Below are 22,318 nucleotides of genomic sequence, written 5' to 3'. Positions count from 1 at the left end.
CGAGTTGGATAAGTCACCGGGACCGGATGAGATTGTACCCCAGGTTACTGTGGAAAGTGAGGGAGGAGATTGCAGAGCCTCTGGCGATGATTTTTGCATCATCAATGGGGACAGGAGAGGTTCCGGAGGACTGAAAGGTTGCGGATGTTGTTTCTTTATTCTAGAAATGGAGTGGAGATAGCCCAGGAATTTATAGACTAGTGAGTCTTACCTCAGTGGTTGGTAAGTTGATGGAGAAGATCCTGAGAGGCAGAATTTATGAACATTTGGAGAGGTATAATATGATTCGAAATAGTTAGTTTGGTTTTGTCAAGGGCAGGCCCTGCCTTACAAGCCTTATTGAATTATTTTGAGGATGTGACTAAACACATTGATGAAGGAAGAACAGTAGATGTAGTGTATATAGATTTCAGCAAGGCATTTGCTAATGTACCCCATGCAAGGCTTACTGAGAATATAAGGAGGCATGGGATCCAAGGGGACATTGTTTTGTGGATCAAGAACTGGTTTGCCCACAGAAGGCAAAGAGTAGTTGTAGACGGGTCATTTTCTGTATGGAGGTCGTTGACCAGTGGTGTTTCTCAGGGATCCGTACTGGGATCCTTCATCTTCGCGATTTTCACAAACGACCTGGATGAGGAAGTGGAGGGATGCATTAGCAAGTGTACTGATGACACAAAGCTGGAGGTGTTGTGGATAGTGTGAAGGGCTGTCAGAGGTTACAGCAGGACATTGATAGGATGCAAAACTGGGCTGAGAAATGGCAGATGGAGATCAAGCCAGATAAGTGTAAAGTGGTTCATTTTGGTAGGTCAAATATGATGGGAGAATATTGTACTAATGGTAAGACTCTTGGCAGTGTGGAGGATCAGAGGGATCTTGCGTTCCGAGTCCATAGGTCGCTCAAAGCAGCTGCGCAGGTTGACTCTGTGGTTAAGTAGGCATACAGTGTATTGGCCTTCATCAATTGTGGAATTGAATTTAGGAGCCAAGGGGTAATGTTGCAGCTATAAAGGACCCTGGTCAGACCCGAGCTGAAATACTGTCCTCAGTTCTGGTCGCTTCACTACAGGAAGGATATGTGGAAGCCATTGAAAGGGTGCAGAGGAGATTTACAAGGATGTTGCCTGCATTGGGGAGTATGCCTTATGAAAATAGTTTGAGAGAACTCCGCCTTTTCTCCTTGGAGCGACGGAAGACGAGAGGTGACCTGATAGAGGTGTATAACGTGATGAGAGGCATTCATCGTCTGGATAGTCAGAGGCTTTTTCTCAGGGCTGAAATGGTTGCCACAAGAGCACACATGTTTAAGGTGCTCGGGAGTAGGTGCAGAGAAGATGTCAGGTGTAAGTTTTTTTTTATTCAGAGAGTGATGAGTGCGTGGAATGGGCTACCGGCAAAGGTGGTGGAGGCGGATACGATCGGTCCTTCAAAGAGATTTTTGGATAGGAACATGGAGCTTAGAAAAATAGAGGGCTATGGGTAAGTCCAGTAATTTCTAATGTAAGAGGTTTCTTCTTTTATGTTACTGCTTAGGCTAATAAAAATGGCTTCTTTATGTTAATATTAAAATGGCTTTTCTGTAATAATGACTGCGATGTAAGGAGATCTATCTCTCTCTCTCTCTCTCTCTCTCTCTCTCTCTCTCTCTCTCCCCTCTCCCCTCTCCCCTCTCCCCTCTCCCCTCTCCCCTCTCCCCTCTCCCCTCTCCCCTCTCCCCTCTCCCCTCTCCCCTCTCCCCTCTCCCCTCTCCCCTCTCCCCTCTCCCCTCTCCCCTCTCCCCTCTCCCCTCTCCCCTCTCCCCTCTCCCCTCTCCCCTCTCCCCTCTCCCCTCTCCCCTCTCCCCTCTCCCCTCTCCCCTCTCCCCTCTCCCCTCTCCCCTCTCCCCTCTCCCCTCTCCCCTCTCCCCTCTCCCCTCTCCCCTCTCCCCTCTCCCCTCTCCCCTCTCCCCTCTCCCCTCTCCCCTCTCCCCTCTCCCCTCTCCCCTCTCCCCTCTCCCCTCTCCCCTCTCCCCTCTCCCCTCTCCCCTCTCCCCTCTCCCCTCTCCCCTCTCCCCTCTCCCCTCTCCCCTCTCCCCTCTCCCCTCTCCCCTCTCCCCTCTCCCCTCTCCCCTCTCCCCTCTCCCCTCTCCCCTCTCCCCTCTCCCTCTCTTCCCCCCCCCCCTTGTTTGGGTTATGTTATTGGTAAGAGAGAGAATGAACCAATTGGGATAGATGTTATTCCTTCTTGTCTGCCTGTAAGCTATTGTTTCGTGGGGTTTTGGCGCAGAAGGTGAAGGGGGACAGAGAGAGGAGACGTAATGCTGTAAGCTGGCCGACGGGATGGACCCCAGCGGGAGTTAGAGGGCCAGGGTCTTCGGCGAGGAGAGGAGACAAAGACAGACTGGTGTGGAGCGTCTGGTCCCCCACAGGGCAACAGCTAAACGGCCTGACTTACCGAACGGATGCGAGGACAAGGCCGATGCCCCTGCAGGGCAACGGCATAACGGCCTGATTACCCCACAGAGGCAAGAACAAGGCAAGGTAGATACCCCGCAGGCCAATGGCAGAACAGCATAACTTTTCCCACGGAGGCGATGACAAGAAGGGACAAACACCGAAGAATGACAGACAGTTCCAATTCTGCATTGGCGATTGAACTCGACAGTGGTGCAGGCGAGGTATCCAAGCAGAGTTTTGGGAGAGGGAGGAAAAGACAGGGAGGGAAACAGGACAGTCCAGCAGGGAATCCCTGGTTTGTAGAGGTATTTATGTCTCAGCCCCAAAACGAGAATAATGTGCCCACAACAGAAATTGGGGAAAACCAGAAACTCCGGAACAAGGAACCATGGTCCGTACCGTGAACCAGAACACGGACTTCACGGACCGGACGATGACAGTACCCATTCCCACCTCTATGGGAGCCTCCTGGCGACCCAAAAGGCTTTCCCAGTCTATGGACGATATGGGCGGTTGTGGGGCATTGAACAGGAGAGAATCAGGAAGGCGAGAGTAAAACGACAGTGTCTGTGTCGCTGGGTCCAAGTCTGGCCTGGCTGTTCTGTCACAAAGGGGAGCAATGATGGCAGACCCAAAATGCGAGACACAGACACTGAAGTACAAGGAACAGGACTTGACTAGAGTAGGGACGTGACAGGATACAGACAAGCAGCAGGGACAAGAACACAGACTTTGGGCTTGGACACCGAGCCAGAGACTGGACAAGGACCCAGAAGCTGGGTGTTGTCTCGGGCTCGGGACACAGAACAAGGCATGGACATGACATGACTGCAGGACTGGAGGCTGGGGTCTTGAGGTTTGAGGCTTGGAGACAGGATTGGTGTCTTGAGGCTTGAGGTTTGGAGATAGGCTTGGGAACTTGAGGCTTGATGCTTGGATCAGGCTTAGGGACGACCCTGAGGCTTGGAGACAGGCTTGGGGACTTGAAGTTTGATGCTTGGATCAGGCTTGGGGAGGAGGCTTGAGGCTTGGAGACAGGCTTGGGGCCTTGAGGCTTGAGACTTGGAGACAGGCTTCTGGTCTTGAGGCTTCAGGCTTGAAGACAGGCTTGAGGACTTGAGGCTTGAGGCTTGGAGACAGGCTTGGGGTCTTGAGGTTTGAGGCTTGGAGACAGGCTTGGGGACTTGATGTTTGAGGCTTGAGCTGGGGTCTTGGTATTGAGGCTTGAGGCTGTGATCTTGGTTTTGAGGCTTGTGGAGGCTGATAACTCGGAGGCTGGAGCACGGAGACAGACTGGGCACTGTACATGACCATGGAGCCGGGACATATCCTTCGAAAAGCCGGGATTCATCTTCCACACGACACCGACATGAGACAGGACAGTACATAAATGTAGACCCGGTACTTGTACTTAGACAAGCCGGGACTCAAATTCATCTTCACACCAAGGTGGGACAGGACCATCCTTCGGGCAACTGCAGAACGGCCGGACTTACCAAGCAGAGGCAAAGACAAGACAAGACAAGTTCTCCCACAGAGCAACAGCAGAACGGCTTGACGTACCCCACAGAGGCAAGAACCAGACAAGGCAGATCCCCCCGGAGGCCAATGGCAGAACAGCATGACTTTCCCCACGGAGGCGAGGACAAGAAGGGACAAACACCGAAGAACGACAGACAGTTCTATCTCTGCATTGGCGACTGAACTCGACAGTGATGCAGACGAGGTATCCAGGTAGAGAGTCAGGCGAGGGGAAGAAAGACAAGGAGGGGAACAGAACAGTCCAGCAATGAATCCCTGGTTTGCAGAGGTATTTATGTCTCAGCCCCAAAATGAGAAACATGTGCCCACAACAGAAACTGGGGAAAACCAGAAACACCGGAACAAGGAACCATGGACCGGACCGTGAACCGGAACACGGTTTTCACGGACCAGATCATGACACAGACTGCTGTGGAGCGTCTGGTCGACCATCGTGGTTGGTCCCAGGCGGCGGGTCGAGCTGGTCGGAAGGGATCGAATGGTGGAAGGTCGACCCCGTTACTTGAGCTGCAACTGTTGTGCAAGAAGTGGTTGAACTTTGATAAGTATTGTGCCTTTTAATTTCCATTTATATTTTATCTCTATTAATTACGTAGTTCCAGTAATATCTATAAATTGTAATCATTTAATCGCAAGTGGTGTACTGTCTGTTATTTGGCGGGGTGAGGTACATCGCACGGCATGATTACCCAGTTTGGCGGGGCCGAAGGCTGCTTTCCCTAGACGCAAGCGAGTTAAGCTACCCTGAGGCTTACCAGGGGGCTACACTAAGTTAGGGGCATGTTCGGCACAACTTTATGGGCCGAAGGGCCTGTATTGTGCTGTAGGTTTTCTACGTTTCTATGTTTCAAGTCTGAATGGTTACACCACCGTTGTCACTGATCATTAACACCTGTGTGAATAAGTTTGTGCCGACCAGAAAGAAAACCCATGGATGACTCTGGGGATTCGTAGCCTGCTGAAGACTTGATATGAGGCAGTCAAATATTGTGATCCAGGGGTGTACAAGACCATGCGGCTTACGGAGATCGATGTCAAGATCAGAAGAAGAATCGTCATCGAGGGTACAGGTAGAATCAGATTCAAGTCATCTTGGGCAGGGTTTGTCGGCCATCACTTCCTCCAAAGTGAAACCTAACATAATGAATGGCAGTCTTGAATCACTCCCAGATGTGCTCAGTGTATTTTGGGTATGCTTTGAAAGGGAGTATTAAACTACAACTACAAGGATCCACGAAACACCTGTGGCCCTGTGATCTCCGTCTCGAAGGTCCACATCAGGCTGCCTGTCAAGAAGGTGAATCCTCAAACGCTGAAAGGATCCGATGGTGTACCTCGTAAGTTTCTGAAAACCTATGCCAACCAATTGGCGACAGATCAATCTCTCATTGCTACAGTCAGAAGTTTCCATCTGCTTCAAAATGGCAATGATCATACCACTGCCCATGAAGTGGCGAATGAGGTGCACTAATGACTGCTGTCCACTCGCATCTCTTATTGTGATGAAGAGCTCTGAGAGTTTTCTTATGGCTTGAATCATTCCCTGCCTTAGCATGGACCTGGACCCAATGCAATTAGCCTATCGGCACAATAGTTGTACAGCAGATGCGGTCTGATTGTTTCATCATTCGGCCTTGGCTCTCCTGGACAATTCTAATTCTTATGTGAGCTGCTATTTAACAGGATCATTCCAATGCGTCTGATCAAAAGTTCCACATCCAGGCCTCGTTTCCTCCTTCTGCAACTGGATCCCTAACTTCCTCGCTGTTAGACCAGAGACTGTGAAAAATAGAAATAATATCTCCGCCTCACTGTTAATAAACACTGGTGCACGTCAGGGCTGTGCGCTTAACCCACTGCTCTACTCTCTTTACACCCTGACTGTGTTCCTTGGCTTAGCTCAAATGCCATCAATGAATTTGCTGACGGCACAACTACTGTTGGCAGAATTTCAGATAATGACGAGAATGTGAGAAATGCCATCTATTTGAGTGTTGTCGCAACGGCAACCGTGCATTCAACGCCAGTAAGATCAAGAACTGCTTGCAGACTTCAGTAAAGGTAAGACGAGGGAACACACGCCTGTCCTGGTAGAGGGAAGAGAAATGGAATGCGTAAACAATTTGGAATTACTGGTTGTCAACATCGGGGACCCACATAACGATCCAGTTAGAAAGAAGGCATGTCAGCGACTATACTTCCTTGGAAGATTACAGCGATTTGATATGTCAGCAAAGACACTCGCAACTTTTACAGATGTACCGTGGAGAACATTCAAACTGGCTGTATCACCGTCTTGTGACATATTAGGGTGGATGCACTCAACAGGATCGAAATAATGCGCAGAAAGTTGTAAACACAGTCAGCTCCGTCATGCGCATTAGCCTCCCTAGCGTCCAGGACACCTTCAATAAGCAATCTCTCAAAATGCAGCATCTATCATTAAGATTCCCCAGCAGCTAGCACATTCCCCCTTCTGATAGCTACCATCAGGGAAGACTACAAGGACCTGAAGACACACATTCAACAATCCAGGAACAGCTTCCTCCGCTCTGCCGTCAGGTTTTTGAATGGATATTAAGCCCATGAACGCTACGTCAGTATTATTGTTTCTCTTTTTGCACTACATATCTAATTGTGCTTTAGATAGAATTTACTTCGAAGATTGAGAACATCTACATAATTTCGCTTTGGACTTCCAATCCAGCAATCCAGTACTGCAGGCCCTGTCACCGCGAGTGAGGAGAGTCCCGGGGTTTGATCGATTTGAGTGCTAGGCAAATCAAAGTGGTTGATTGCATCGAAGCAAGAGAGCCTGATGTTTAAACAACGATCTGCACGCCAGGCTGACTTAGGAACTTGGAGTAAACTCCCCAGAGCACATTGACGCCGGGTCAGATTGTGAAGGTCAGGATGTTGGGTCCTGTGACAAGGGACCGGAAGCTTCTGCTCACGGCTCCGCGACATTGACTCCGCTTTACGTTGAACTGAGATGGACCCTCTTTCAAGGATTTTAGTTCCAAATTTGATTTGCTTGTTTTTAATTGTGTGCGTGACTTGTCTGATGGTTTTAACGAGTTCTTCATGGGTTCCTTTGAGTTTCTTTGATTTGTGGCTGCCTATAAGGAGGCGAATCTCAAGGTTGTATTACGTACCGATACATACTTTGATAATGTTCATTAAAGTACCTTGGACAGTGTGATGAATAACAGACACAGCAGTCTGTTAAAATATCCGAAATACGTCATCAAAGAGCCACAAATTCAGGAAGATAAATACATAAAATTCCAGGGAAACCGGAATCAATCCAACACGTTACAGAATCCTGCAGCAGATTAACTCAATGTGATTACTTACACAAACGCAATGAAGTGCAAACGTCATTCACCTATATATTGATTTAAAAATATGAACTCATAAAATACACCATACCTTACTAAAAATTAAAGCCTGGTCGACTTTTAGAGTTAGATAACTACAAATTATTCTACGGTGGTTCATTAATACAGATGTCCCAATCCCTAACAATCATTTGGATTCTCGATGATGTTTAGGTTGGGGTCTGTGAGGGCCATGGCAAAACCTTCAGCCAAACTTTTGCATGCCACTGTACATGTGCTTCAGACTTCTGCACAACACTCTTTCTGAGTGTTTTTTTTTCTTTTAAAGCTGACCTGACAATAATCCACCGGCGTTGTACTTTATTATCTACCAACATGATGAAATGATCTATAGCATGGATAGCAGGCAAAATGTTTTCCATTGAACATCAATGCATGTAGCAATAATAAACCAATTTAATGATTTATTGTTGTCAATAATGTATCATCCCACACCACCGTTGTCAGAATGATCAGCAGCTGCTGCTAAGACTTCACCACAATCTCCCAGAAGCAGAACATACATCACTGAGACGCTCGTGGTCTCTCCCATTCCGGGAGGATCGCTTCCATCTTTCAACACCACCCAGATCTCTACAACTCAAAACGACCACTTTTCCTGCTTGTCATTTCAATGGGCTATCGATCCAAATGTTCTCTGAGATACTCTCTGGAGATGCTGCTCAACGTCAATATTTCACAAATATTCGACTCTCTTTTAGATGAAAGAGCAGTGGACACCTCTGACTCCCTAGTGTCTACCTTTGCCAAAATACACAGTATCTTGCTCTCAATATTTCCACACCAGATCAACATGAACACTATCTGTTAATGTTGCGAGCAATAGTTTAAAATATAGTTAAATGTAGTTACGGAAAACTTCCATGGTGGTGCAGTTAGGATTGTAAAAGGATATCAAGAGAATGTTCACTTTCAAGTTATTGGTACCAGAATATAAGGACTGGATGCTTTCTGGACGTCCATTGCTCCCAATTCAGGTGTATGAATAGAATCAACACACACAAAATGCTGGTGGAACGCAGCTGGCCAGGTAGCATCTATCGGATGAGGTACAGTCGACATTTCGGTCCTTCTCGGCCCGAAACTTCGACTGTACTTCTTCCTATAGACGCTCCCTGGCCTGTTGCGTTCCACCAGCATTTTGTGTGTGTTGACTTGAAACTCCAACATCTGCAGATTTCCTCGTGTTTGTGTATGAATAGAATTTTACTTTGTGTCTTTTTACTAATAGCATGAAAGCATTGGATTAAGTGCGGTAATCTCAAGCAGTGAATGTTGAAACGCAGTTATAAAGATCTTTGTCAGTTCAGCCATTTAACATTTGACTATGTTTCTGTTCCCATGGCAGATGTTCAACAGAAACACAAGGAGACTCTGCGGGCACAAACTGAGACACTGAGAGTGAACACGATCCTGATGAGGGAGAAGGTGAAGGTTTTCCAGCTGGTTGATCGATACGCTGAGCTCACGGTCATTTCTACTGTCCGAGATCGGAGACTGGTGGAACATGAGCTGCTGGCGAGAGGCAGAGACCACGAGGAGTGGCGAGATAAACATCTCAGTGGAGAGCTGGAGAAAATCCGGACTGAGCAGTTGTTCCAGAGCAGCTTTTCCCGGAGTAAATCCAAATCTGGGAGTTCGGCAGCAGTGGCTGGAGTCCCGGGGATTGGGAAAACCACAATGGTACAAAAGATTGTTTATGACTGGGCCACAGGGAAAATATACCAACAGTTCCAGTTCGTCTTCAGTTTCAAATTCCGAGATTTAAACTCCATTAACTGCAGAATAAACCTGAGGGAACTGATTCTGGATCAATATCCCTACTTTGGGAATTTCCTGAGAGAGGTCTGGAAGAATCCAGAGGGATTGCTGTTTCTATTCGATGGTTTGGATGAATTCAAGCACAGAATCGATTTTGCTGACAGTCGGAGAGATACAGAACCTCAGCACCAGTGTCAAGATCCCGAGTGGTGGTGTGAAGTTTCTGACATTGTGTACAGTTTAATCCAGCACAAGCTGCTCCCAGGGTGTTCAGTGCTGGTGACCACCCGTCCCACTGCGTTACATTTATTGGAAAAGGCGGAGATCAGTATCTGGGCTGAAATCTTGGGATTTGTTGGTGAAGAACGGAAGGAATATTTCATCAGGCATTTTGAAAATCAGACGGTAGCAACAGCTGTTCTTAAACACGTGGAGGAGAACGAGATCCTATACACCATGAGCTACAACCCCTCCTATTGCTGGATCCTCGCTCTGGCACTGGGCCCCTTCTTCACAAAAAGAGACAGGGACCTGCAGCGAGTTCCCAAGACAATCACCCACCTCTATTCTTACTATATTTACAATATCCTGAAAAACCACGGCCGTGAGATTGAGAGCCCCAGAGATGTGTTACTCAAGCTTGGTCAAATGGCCTTCACAGGAGTGTGCCAGAAGAAGATCGTGTTTACAGATGAAGATTTGATCAAGTACAATCTGCAGCCTTCCCAGTTCCTGTCCGGGTTCCTGATGGAGCTTTTGGAGAGAGAGGATTCTGCTCGGTGTGTGGTGTACACATTCCCACACCTCACCATCCAAGAGTTTGTAGCTGCAGTCGTACAATTCCTGAATCCTCATCCAGGGGATATCCTGAAATTCCTCACTGAAGCCCACAACACAACAGATGGACGGTTTGAAGTATTTCTCCGTTTTGTTGCTGGTCTCTCCTCCCCAATGACTGCTCGGGGCCTGGAGGAGTTTCTGGGTCCATTTCCTCATCAAACAACATGCCGGGTGATTGACTGGGTGAAGGAGGAAGTTGTACGCCAGAGTGGAAACACGTGGAATGAAGCTGGTAAAAAGAACCTCCTGAACACATTGCACTACCTGTTTGAGTGTCAGAATCATGGGTTGGCTCAAGCAGCTCTGGGAGCAGTACAAAAATGTTCATTCAGTGGAATGCGACTGACCCCGATTGACTGCGCTGTCCTCTCTCATCTAATCAATACCTGTGATTCAATACAACACCTCGACGTCTCTCGCTGCTACATTCAGTGTGAAGGACTCCAGAGGCTGGGACCCGGGCTACACAAGTGCCTGGAGTTGGGGTAACTTGATTTGTCTTTCACTCTGAAATGTCAAACTATTCTATTGTGTTGCATCAATGTAACGGTAATTGTGTAAAACCAGTGAGTCAGATTGTGCAGAATTGTGAAATATTACTAGGGGATCGGTTAGTAATTCCCCTAGGATGAAGGTAAAGTTGGGGAGATTTCTGGTTCCTTGCGAAGGGATTTTGGAAACTTCATCGCATCAGTAAACAATAGCCATTGTTTTAATGGTAGTAAATCACAAGAATGTCCATGTTTCTCATCGCCTATAGTGACAAAATCATTTCCTACGCTTACTGACATCCATATCCACACTGACTGCATCAAGTGGATCGGAGCTCCTCACCCACTTTCCGATGACAGGCAGAGGGTCAGCAGATTGCCCCAGTGAGAGGGAAGAAATCAATCTCTTCATACTGCCCCTGCCCTTCCCCCGCTCCCCCTGTGCCCTTATACCTGTACAGATCTCTATTCCCATATCTCCCGTCCTACTGTAGAATCCCTTATCCGAAGTCCACATCTTCTTGTGGAATCTGTCTTCCACATTCCACTTCCTTCTGCAATGATCTCTCCTCCTTATCCCTCGCTCATGTGGGATATCCGTTCCCCATCCCCTCATGTGAGATTGCTCTAACCATTCCCGTTAAACCTGTAGAATCAATCTTCCCCATCCCCTACATCGTGTGGGATTCCTCATTCCTATACCCCTTCCGCTTATATGATTGTTCTTCCTCATTCACCATCTACATGTCGGATGTCCCTTCTCTGTCCCCCTTGCACTAGTCGGATCGCTCTTCCCATCTCCCTTCCTACTGTTGAATTAGTCTAACACAGCCATTACTACTGTGGATATCTCCCTTCCCATCGACCTTCCTCTTGTGGAGATCTCTCCTCTCAATTCCCCTTACTAGGTGAGATTTGTTTTCCCCAGCCCCTTTCTTCTCAATGATCATTTCTCCCCATCCCGCTTCCTCGCTTCCTCCTATGTGATCACTATTGCCATCCCACTTGTCGTGTGGGAACTCTCTTCCCCATCGACGTTGCCCATGTGGGATCTCTCTTCCGTATTGTTCCTTCACCCTGCTAGATTTTAAATCCATATACCCACTTCATCATGTGGGATCTCTGTTCCCAGCTCCCTTGCATCGTGTGTGACCTCCTTACTCCTTCCAAAAAAAAAAAAAAATTCCCTTAGATGATCTCCTCACCATCCTCTGTGCTCCTTTGCGATCTCAATTCCCCATCCCTAATTCTCCAGGAAAATCGGTTGCTAATCCCTATCCTTCTGTCAGATCAGTCTTCCACATCCCCCTTACTCCAGTAGCAAGCTTTCTTCCCCATCACATATCCTCATCCTCATGTGGTATCGGTCATCCCAATACCCTTCCTCTTGTAGGATCACTCTTCCCCATCTCTCTTCATCTTGGAGGATTTTTTTTCCATCCTACAACATCCTGTGTACTATCTGTTTCCTATTCCCCCTTGTTTCTGCGGTATCTCTGTTTCATTCTTCCTGCAGCATCCAATTTTCCCCTTCCCCTTCCTCCTAATGTGATGCCTGTTCCCTATCCTCTGTTGGATCTCACTTCCGTATCCCCAATCCTCCTGTGAGATCTGTTTTCCTTATCCCCAAACTCATGTGGGATCTGAATTGTACATCTGCCTTCCTCTTGGTGGGAACTGTCTTCCCCATTTGCATTTCTCTTGTGGGATCTCCCTCCCACATAAGCCTTTCTTCTTTGGGGATCTCTTTAAGTCGATTCAGAATTTTCGTGGCGAATATTTTTTACATTTCGTCTTTCCTCCTATGGGATTTCATTTTCCTATCTACATTCCTCCTCTGTGGTGTCTATTCCCTATTCCCCTCTATTTTGTGGGATCTCTCTTCCCTATGAACTTCTTCCTGTGGAATCTCTATTTGGTATTCACCATTCCTCTTGCTGGATCTCTCTTCCACGTAACCTTTCATCCTGTGGAATCTCTCTTACGCTATTCCCCGTCCTCTGAACGAAATATTTTCCCATTCCTGTTTCATCATGTGAGATCTACCTTCCTCATTCCCCATCCTCCTGTCGGGTCTCTCTTACCTCACCCTTTCTTATGTGGTATTTATCTTCCCCATCCATCTACATTCTTTCTGCATTCTCCATTCCCCTCCTGTAGGAATCTCTGCCTCCCATTTCCCTCCTGTAGCAGTGTCTGTCTCCCATTCCCAAACTTCCAATGGGATCTCTTCATCATTCTCCTTCTTCCTGTCCAAACTCCCTCCTCAACCCCCCTTCCTCCCATATCATATCCATCTCCTGTCCATCTGAGGATTTCTCTTTCCCGTCCCTCTTGCTCGTGTGGGATCTCTCTTATCCGTCCGCTTCTTCCTGTGGGGTTCTCTCTTCCTATCCCTGTACCTTTGATCGGGTTCTCTTCTGCATCTCCCAGGGACATTTTCAAATGCTTCACCCCTGCCCCTTTTGAAGCTCTCAAATAACGGATATTGGGAAGAGAAATTCGACAGGATGAAGGGAACGTAGTAGACAGATAATATTTTAGCATAGGGGAGTTTATAGGTTTATAACGACTGACCAAATTACTGTTCATCCATTAAAGCTCTGAAGCTGGCCAGAGAGGGACATTAACAATGATGGCGACTCCGATCAGTGATCTATTGAAATTTTAATGGGTCCTGAAATTTCCGAGGGTGGGTAATTTTCTTAGTGCCACTGTTTGAACAACATTTTTCAACAAAACTATTTCTAGGCTTGGAGAGAACTATCTGGGAGATTCAGGAGTGAAGATTGTGTCTGCGGCGCTGATGAACACGGAGTGTAAAATACAGAAACTGTGGTGAGTACCAGACTGTGGGAGATTGTGTTAAATCACTGGGTGTCTGACACTGAACATTAACGTGATCAGAAATTGTGTTATTAATAAACACTGGGAATTGGTACCGTTTCTTGTCTCTACTCTGTGTGCTGCACTCTGACTGTGTCGTATTTTCAGGCTGTACAACGTCGCTCTCACAGATTCCGGAGCCGAAGATCTCGTGTCTGCTCTCAGTACAAACCGATCACTGACGCAGCTGGATGTGACATTAAACTCGCTCACAGATGGATCTGTCCCCGCTCTCTGCCACCAAATACTGACCCATCCGAGTCTGGAGCGGATCAGGTAAGATTCTTGTCTTAATATTCACTATAATAAAATATCAGCGGATCCGCGCGATTTCTGGTGATACTTGTCTGCGAGTGTTGTTGAAACATTAACCTTGCTCCCCAGTAACTGACACCGTTGTGTAATCGAGTTATTTCCTCTTTATTCGTCCATCTGTTTCAGGCTGAAGGGGAATCAATTCAGTCGGACCGGGGAGAAGAAACTGTGGTGTCTGCAGGAACGCAGATCCGGATTGACAGTGATCGTGTGAACTTCTGAAAGTGTGGACTCTCCCGCCATCCCCTTTAAAGGCCATATACGCTTTTGATGGCCGCGCTCCAGGTTTAATACCCCGGAGGGAAGGAGGCAGAAGAGGAATGAGGTGGTCATAGTGGATTCCATAGTTAGGGGAACAGACAGGAGATTCTGTGAACACACCATGATACCCGCATGGTGTGTTGCCTCACAGTTGCCAGGGTTCGGGATGTCTCGGATCGGGTCCAGAATATTCTGAAGGGGGAGGGTGAGCAGCCAGTTATCTTGGTAGATGTTGGTACGAATGACATAGATAGGACAATGGAGGAGGTCCTGAAGAGAGACTTCCAGGAGTTAGGAAGGAAGTTGAGAAGCAGGACCTTCAGGGTAGTAATCTCGGGATTGCTACCTGTGACACATTCTAGCGAGGGCAAGAATAGTAGGATCAGGCAGATGAATGAGTGGCTGAAAGACTGGTGTAAGGGGCAGGGCTTCAGATTCTTGGATCATTGGGATCTCTTCTGGGGGAAGTATGACCTGTTCAAAATGGACAGGTTACACCTGAACCCGAAGGGGACCAATATCCTGGCGGGAAGGTTTAATAGAGCTATTAGGGAGCGTTTAAACTAATTTGGCAGGGGAATGGGAACCAGAATGATAGAGCAGAAGAAGGGGAAAACATAAATAAATCTAAGATAGTGAACAGTAAAGATGTCAGGAAAGAGAGGAACGTGATGGGGCAATTTTGTAGCCATTTGGATGAGTTGCCGTGCAATAAAGTTGCAGTACCAAATACTGGTCTTAAGGCATTATACTTAAATGAACGCAGCATAAGGAATAAAGTGGATGATCTTGTTGTACAGCTACAATCCAGGCGCTGAACGTCCAAGGATACACGGTGTATCGGAAGGATAGGAAGGTAGGAAGAGGGGATGGCGAGGCTTTATTGGTAAGGAATGATATTAAATCATTGGAAAGAGGTGACGTAGGATCGGGAGGTGCGGAATCTTTATGGGTTGAGCTAAGAAATCGCAGGGGTAATAGGACCCTGATGGCAGTTATATACCGACCTCCAAACAGCCGCAGTGATGTGGACTACAAATTACAACAGGAAATAGAAAAGGCTTTTCAGAAGTGCAGTGTTATGATAATTGTGGGGTTTTTAACATGCGAGTGGATTGGGAAAATCAGGTCGGCACTGGATCTCAAGAGAGAGAATTTGTAGAATTCCGTGAGATGGCTTTTTAGAACAGCTTGTTGTTGAGCCCATTAGGGGATAGGCTGTACTGGATTGGGTATTGTGTAATGAACCGGAGGTGATTAGAGAGATTGAGATGAAGAAACCCTCAGGAGGCAGTGATCATAACATGATTGAGTTCACTGCGAAATTTGTAAAAGAGAAGCCGAAATCTGATGTGTCGGTTTTTCAGTGGAGTAAAGGAAATTACCGTGGCATGAGAGAGGAACTGGCCAAAGTTGACTGGAAAAGGACAGTGGCGGGAAGGGCGGCAGAGCAGCAGTGGCTGGAGTTTATGCGAGAAGTGAGGAAGGTGCAAGACAGGTATATTCAAAAAAAGAAGAAATTTTGAATGGAAAAAGGATGCAATCATGGCTGACAAGAGAAGTTAAAGCCAAAGTTAAAGCAAAAGAGAGGGAATACAAGGAAGCAGTAATTTGTGGGAAGACAGAGGATTGGGAAACTTTTAAAAGCTTACAAAAGGAAACCAAGAAGGTCATTAAGAGGGAAAAGATTAACTATGAAAGGAAGCAAGCAAATAATATCTAAGAGGATACAAAAGCCTTTTCAAGTATATAAAGAATAAAAGACAGGGGAGAGTAGATATAGGACCAATAGAAAATGATGCTGGAGAAATTGTAATGAGAGATAAAGATATGGCGGAGGAACTGAAGGAGAATTTTGCATCAGTCTTCACTGAGGAAGACATCAGCAGTATACCGGACACTCAAGGGTGGCAAGGAAGAGAAGTGTTCGCAGTCACAATTACGACAGAGAAAGTACACAGGAAGCTGAGTAGTCTAAAGGTAGATAAATCTCCCGGATCAGATGGAATGCACCCGCGTGTTCTGAACGAAGTAGCTGTGGAGATTGCGGAGGCATTAGCGATGATCTTTCAAAAGTCGATAGATTCTGGCATGGTTCCGGAGGACTGGAAGATTGCAAATGTCACTCCGCTATTTAAGAAGGGGGCACGGAAGCAAAAAGGAAATTATAGACTTTTTAGCTTGACATCGGTGTTTGGGAAGTTGTTGGAGTCGATTGTCAAGGATGAGGTTAGGGAGTACCTGGAGGCATATGACAAGATAGGTAGAACTCAGCATAGATTCCTTCAAGGGAAATCGAACCTGAGACACCTATCACAGTTTTTGAGGAAATTACAATTGGGCTAGACAAGGGGGATGCAGTGGATGTTGTATATTTGTATTTTCAGAAGGCCTTTGACAAGGTGCCACACATGAGGCTACTTAACATGATAAGAGACCATGGAATTACGGGAAAGTTACATACGTGGATAGAGCGTTGCCTGATTGGCAGGAAACAGAGAGTGGGAATAAATGGATCCTATTTTGGTTGGCAGCCGGTTACCAGTGGTGTTCCACAGGGGACGTGTTGGGACCGCATCTTTTTACATTGTACATCAAAGATTTGGATTATGGAATAGATGGTTTTGTAGCTAAGTTTGCTGATGACACGAAAATAGGTGGAGGGGCCAGTAGTGCTGAGGAAACAGAGAGTCTGCAGAGAGACTTGAATAGATTGGAAGTATGGGCAAAGAAGTGGCAAATGAAATACAATGTTGGAAAGTGTATGGTTCTGCACTTTGGCAGAAGAAACAAACTGGCAGACTGTTATTTAAATGGCGAGAGAATTCAAGTTCTGAGATGCAACGGGACTTGGGAGTCCTCGTACAGGATACCCTTGAGGTTAATCTCCAGGTTGAGTCGGTGGTGAAGAAGGCGAATGCAATGTTGGCATTCATTTCTATAGAAATAGAATATAGGAGCAGGGATGTGATGTTGAGGCTCTATAAGGCGCTGGTGAGACCTCACTTGGAGTACTGTGGGCAGTTTTTGTCTCCTTATTTAAGAAATGATGTGCTGACGTTGGAGAGCGTACAGAGAAGATTCACTAGAATGATTCCGGGAATGAGAGGGTTAGCATATGAGGAACGTTTGTCCGCTCTTGGTCTGTATTCTTTGGAGTTTAGAAGAATGAGGGGAGACCTGATAGAAACATTTCGAATGTTGAAATGCATGGACAGAGTGGATGTGGTAAAGTTGTTTCCCATGATGGGGGAGTCTAGTACGAGAGGGCATGACTTAAGGATCGAAACCCGCCCATTCCGAACAGAGATGTGAAGAATTTTTTTTAAGCCAGAAGGTGGTGAATCTATGGAATTTGTTGCCACGGGCGGCAGTGGAAGCCAAGTCATTGGGTGTATTTAAGGCAGAGATTGATAAGTATCTGAGTAGCCAGGGCATCAAAGGTTATGGTGAAAAGGCGGGGGAGTGGGACTAAATGGGAGAATGGATCAGCTCAATATAAAATGGCGGAGCAGACTCCATGGGCCGAATGACCTACTTCTGCTCCTTTGTCTTATGGTCTTATCACTCCAGAGAAACATTATATCATTTCTTAATGCATGTATGCATTTCTAAATGACAATAAAAGAGGACTGAGTGTTCTCATAATCTAAACTAATCGCCGTCCCTTTTTAAATATACGGCGCTTATTTAAAATCTTATTTTCACCCTCAATTTGATTTTGGTCAAAGTTTTATTACATGGATTAAATTGTTATAATCATGTCCCACCCTCTTCTGTTTTGACCAACACTCAGCAATCACAGTCTTTCAGCCTTAACGTGGCACCCGTCGAGGATGCCCTTTAAGTCCCTTACTTTTTCGATTTGGCTCTAGGACCACTGGCAATTGCGTTTCATAGTTGCACTGAATTGATGGGGATTTGGAGGGGAAGTGTTGAGCATCAAGTTTCCCTTTATGCCGAAGATCTGTTACTTTTTATATCAAACCCGACCACTTCCTTACCACCAATGGTTAACCTTCTTTATAAATATAGTCAATTTTTCAGTGATAAACTTAATTTACACGTAAGGGGTTTCTTCTTTTATGTTACTGCTAAGGCTAATTAAATGGCTTCTTTGTTACGTTATAATAAAATGGCTTTTCTGTAATGTTAACTGCTGAGCAGCTTATTTGGGTTATAATTACTGATAACGAGAATTATATTCATTTGCTGACCAAATGGGATAGATGTTATTCTTTCTCGTGTATCTGTATGCTATTGTTTTCGCGGGCTTTGGGGAAAAGGCGCGATGGGAACAGAGAGAGGAGATGTGATGAGAGAGATGCTGTAAACTGGGCGACGGAGCGGACCCTGAGTCGGAGTTGGAGGCCCAGAGTCTTCGGCGAGGAGAGGAGACGAGGACAGACTCGTGTGGAGCGTTTGGTCGACCACCAAGGGTGGTCCCATTCGAGGGTAGGCGGAATTGGGAGGATATCGACTGGAAGAAAGGGAGACCTTGTTCTATAAGAGCTCCAACGAATTATTTATGCACAGAACTGATAGAGTTACTGACTTGGCGCCTTTACTGTATTTGTTTCTACTAACCCATCACCAAGAAATACGTATAAAATGTAATCATTTAATCGCATATGGTGTACTGTCTGTTATTTGGCGTGTGGGGTACATCACACAGCATCTACACAAACTTTGTTACCTAGTCTGGCGGGGCCGAAGGCTGCTCCCCCCAGACGAAAGCGAGCTGAGCGAGCCTAAGGTTTACCAGCCGGCTACACACATAAGAACAAACTATTTCCAATTAATAGAGAAGCACAATCATTAGTATTTCATGACCTCCCTTTTAAAGTAGTTAATAATCAATTCATTTACCTTGGTATTAGAGTAACAAGGAACTTTAAAAATCTTTTTCCAGAAAATTTTGCCAATCTTCTACATTCTACAATACAGAATCTGACACAGTGGTCATCCTTGTCCATGTCTCTGACAGATTGAATTAATGTTATTGAAATGTATATCCTTCCTAAATTGTTGCATTTATTTCAATCTTTACCTTTTTTTTTATTTCTGAAGCTTTTTTTTGATGCGTTAGATTCTATTATTTCGTCATATCTACGGAAGGGTAAACGTTCCAGACTTAATAAAACTCTCCTCAAAAATCTAAAAAGGAAGGTGGCATGACCCTGCCTACTTTTCATTTATATTATTAGCAGCCAATATTCGCTGTCTTAATTTTTGGTCTTTCTTCCATAATCAGTCTGACGGTCCAAAGTGGATGGTAATGGAGTTGAATTCCATTAAAGATCTTTCTATTACTGCACTTCTTGGATCCGCACTTCCTCGTCATTTGCCTGTACTAATTGTTAATCCTCTTATTAGACGTACTCTGAGAAAATGGGCTCAGTTCAGAAAATATAATGACCTTCATGGTTTCTCTCTCTCTAGCCCTATTTTACACAACCATCTTGTCCTACCTTCTATGCGGGATTCAACATTTCGTGATTGGGACAGAAAGGGTATTAGGCGTTTTGAAGATCTTTTCATAGGTAATCGTTTTGCAACTTTTCAACAATTGTCTGTAAAGTATAACCTACTCATTTCTTTATATATCGTCAAATTAGACATTTCATTAACCCTTTAATAACAAACTTTCCTCAGATGCTGTTTCTTTGTATTAATCCATTGGTTAAAGGTTTAGTATCTGCTATTCGGGTTAAGTTAGTGACCTTCAGGCGTGTCCCCTTCGATAAAATTAGAACTGCCTGGGAGCATGATTTAAATATTTCCTTATCGGATGCGGTTTGGGATTCAATTCTTAAGTTAGTTAACTCAACTTCTTTATGTGCTCGCCACTGCCTTTTGCAATTTAAGGTTGTACACAGCGTTCATATGTCAAAAACTAAGTTATCACCGTTTTACCCTGACATTAGTCCCGTTTGTGATAAGTATAAAGGGGACGAGGCTTCTCTTATCCATATGTACTGGGCCTGCCCTGGTCTAGAGAAATTCTGGAGAGAAGATTTTTTTCAACTCTATCCCATATTCTTAATTGCCACCGAGAATCTTACCCTCTGATTGCTCTTCTAAGCACTTTGGGTGAAGTAGAAATGCACTTGAGTCCGACTAAATGTCGAACATTATCTTTTGCCTCCCTCTTGGCTAGACGGTTAGTTCTTCTTAGGTGGAGAGATGCTGCCCCACCCACTCATGCTCAATGGCTTAGTGATATTATGTCCTGTTTAGACCTTGAAAAGATTCATTATTCACTTCTTCATTAGGACATAAAGTTTCATAAGGTGTGGGGACTCTTTCTTGAATAGTTTCGTAACTCCTCTTTTGATTAAGTTTATCCTTTTTTTTGTACTACAATCCCTAACTTTCAGTTTTTTTTAACTTTAACGGTTTTTATTTGTGAATTACATTCTACTTTTGGTAGTCGGCATTATATTTACACACACACATAAATAGGTATATATTTACATACACACATATATATATTTACACACACACACACACACACATATATTTAAAGCTCTATGGGGTTGAATGATCCGATTATTTTTTCTTTTATACATAGAAATGGTTGGCCTGGGATTTTATAGCGGGAGGTTGCGGAGGACACTAATTTTATATGAATTTATTCTGGGTGCTTTTTCCTCATTGTTATGAATTATATACTGGATACTTTTGTTTCGCAATGTATAAATCTCCACTTCGTTGATTTTTTGTTGTTGTTGTTGTTGCTGTATAGAAACGCATACAAACATTAATTAAAAAAAACAAAATCCGGATGTGGGCAGATAAATATCAGATGAAATTTAATGGAAGTAAATGGAATGTATTACATATAGGTAATAGACATATGAGATATACATATACAATGAGGGGTATTGAGTTCTAAAGCGCGTTGTATGACAAGCATTTGGGCGCCCTGGAACAATTCCTGCATCACTAACAACATCTAGAGAATACACAGAAGCGATTAAGAAGGCGAATAGAATGTCGGGCTATATAATGTTCTCAGTGAAGATCAAGGTAAAAACCGTTATCCTTAAGCTGTATAACAGCCTTGTGAGATTCCAGACTTTCTTTGACAGAGAATTGTGGACAAATTGGAGAATCCACCTGGTTGTGTTCTGGAGAGTTGTACCTCAGAGACTTTCAAATCTACATTCGATAATTATTTCAAAGTACTACGGGGCAAGGAATTTGGCAAACTTTGTTGGACCGAATATCCTGCACTAGTCAAAAAACTTTCTCCTGTTCTAATGTAAAACAAAGCTTGATAAAGCTCACTTTCATCTGCCTCTGCTCCTGGAGAGCCTCTGCCCTGATTAAGTTTACTCGATAGCAGTCATGAAGTCGATGTAATGTTCGAGCCTCGGAATGTTCGCTGCACTGGTCCATTGTTCAAAGAAACTCTTCCGTTCGATAGCAGAAGGGTCTGCACTACGTCTACTATCACCACGTCTGTACCGCTGGTGTTATCACTGCTTCTCTGAAAACATCAATGATCTGAGATGATGAATTCGCTCTGGCCACGCTGACAGCGTCATTACCAATCTGAGTCCTTGATGATAATGTTGTTGACTCTGCAGAGTCAACTGACAAAAATGACGATGTCGCAATGTATCCTTGTTATTCACTGAAATACACTCCTAAGACATCCATATTTTAAATCTCTCCTCGATGTACAAACTTCAGCTGGTGATTTATGCAACTCCTTGTGTAATCACTGCAGTCAGGAGCTAGATGAAAGCAATCAACTATATTGTATATTACTGTCCTCGCTCGTTACGTGCGTCGTCCGGTTAGGCATTAATACGCCAAACAATAGCACAAATCGCAACACAGGTGGAGAATTAATCCAGATGCTATTGTGGTGCAGCTGCACCGCTAACCAGGAATATAAGATCATACCCTACACAGTACATCGGCTTTAATCTTAAATATGTAACTAATAAACCGTTATCCTAATGCGAGTAGATATTAATATGTCAGAATAAAAGCTGGTCTCATTTCTATACAGAAATTCCATTTCAGTAATAGACGGCAAAGTGAAAACCACGAGGTGCCGCAAAACAGGAGTGAATGGAATCTGAACACAATAGGCAACAAGGTAAACTTTAGGCAGGTAGAGTAAAACTAGATCACCGGTTGATGCCGACTGGTTTGACATTTGACATTAACACGGTGGTTGAGAGCTGGGGTTAAATAGGCTGCAGATGAAGAGTAAGGAACAGATGGCAGGTGAATCCTATTAAATGGGTGATTAGGGATATGCCTGCACGTGTACGATGAAAGGTGTCAGCAGGAGCAGGCCTGCATAGAGCCCAGACCCACCCCCCTCCCCAGTCCCACACCACGGCCGTTCGCTGACGTCCAT

General features: G+C 45.1%; 1 protein-coding gene across 1 annotated transcript in view; it reads left to right on the top strand.

The window, feature by feature from the left end:
- LOC134341750 (NACHT, LRR and PYD domains-containing protein 3-like) overlaps positions 1-18,559 on the top strand; it is a 49,071-nt gene extending 30,512 nt beyond the window's left edge. The window contains exons 8-11 of the mRNA XM_063039660.1: positions 8,730-10,467; positions 13,225-13,311; positions 13,468-13,635; positions 13,801-18,559. Coding sequence (XP_062895730.1) covers positions 8,730-10,467; positions 13,225-13,311; positions 13,468-13,635; positions 13,801-13,888 — 2,081 coding nt within the window. The 3' untranslated portion in view covers positions 13,889-18,559. The remainder of the gene's footprint in view (positions 1-8,729; positions 10,468-13,224; positions 13,312-13,467; positions 13,636-13,800) is intronic.
- Positions 18,560-22,318: the final 3,759 nt, after the last annotated feature.

Source organism: Mobula hypostoma, unplaced genomic scaffold (genome assembly GCF_963921235.1).
Source record: "Mobula hypostoma unplaced genomic scaffold, sMobHyp1.1 scaffold_116, whole genome shotgun sequence".
Lineage (NCBI taxonomy): Eukaryota > Metazoa > Chordata > Chondrichthyes > Myliobatiformes > Myliobatidae > Mobula > Mobula hypostoma.
This window is presented reverse-complemented; position numbering and strand designations above follow the sequence as displayed.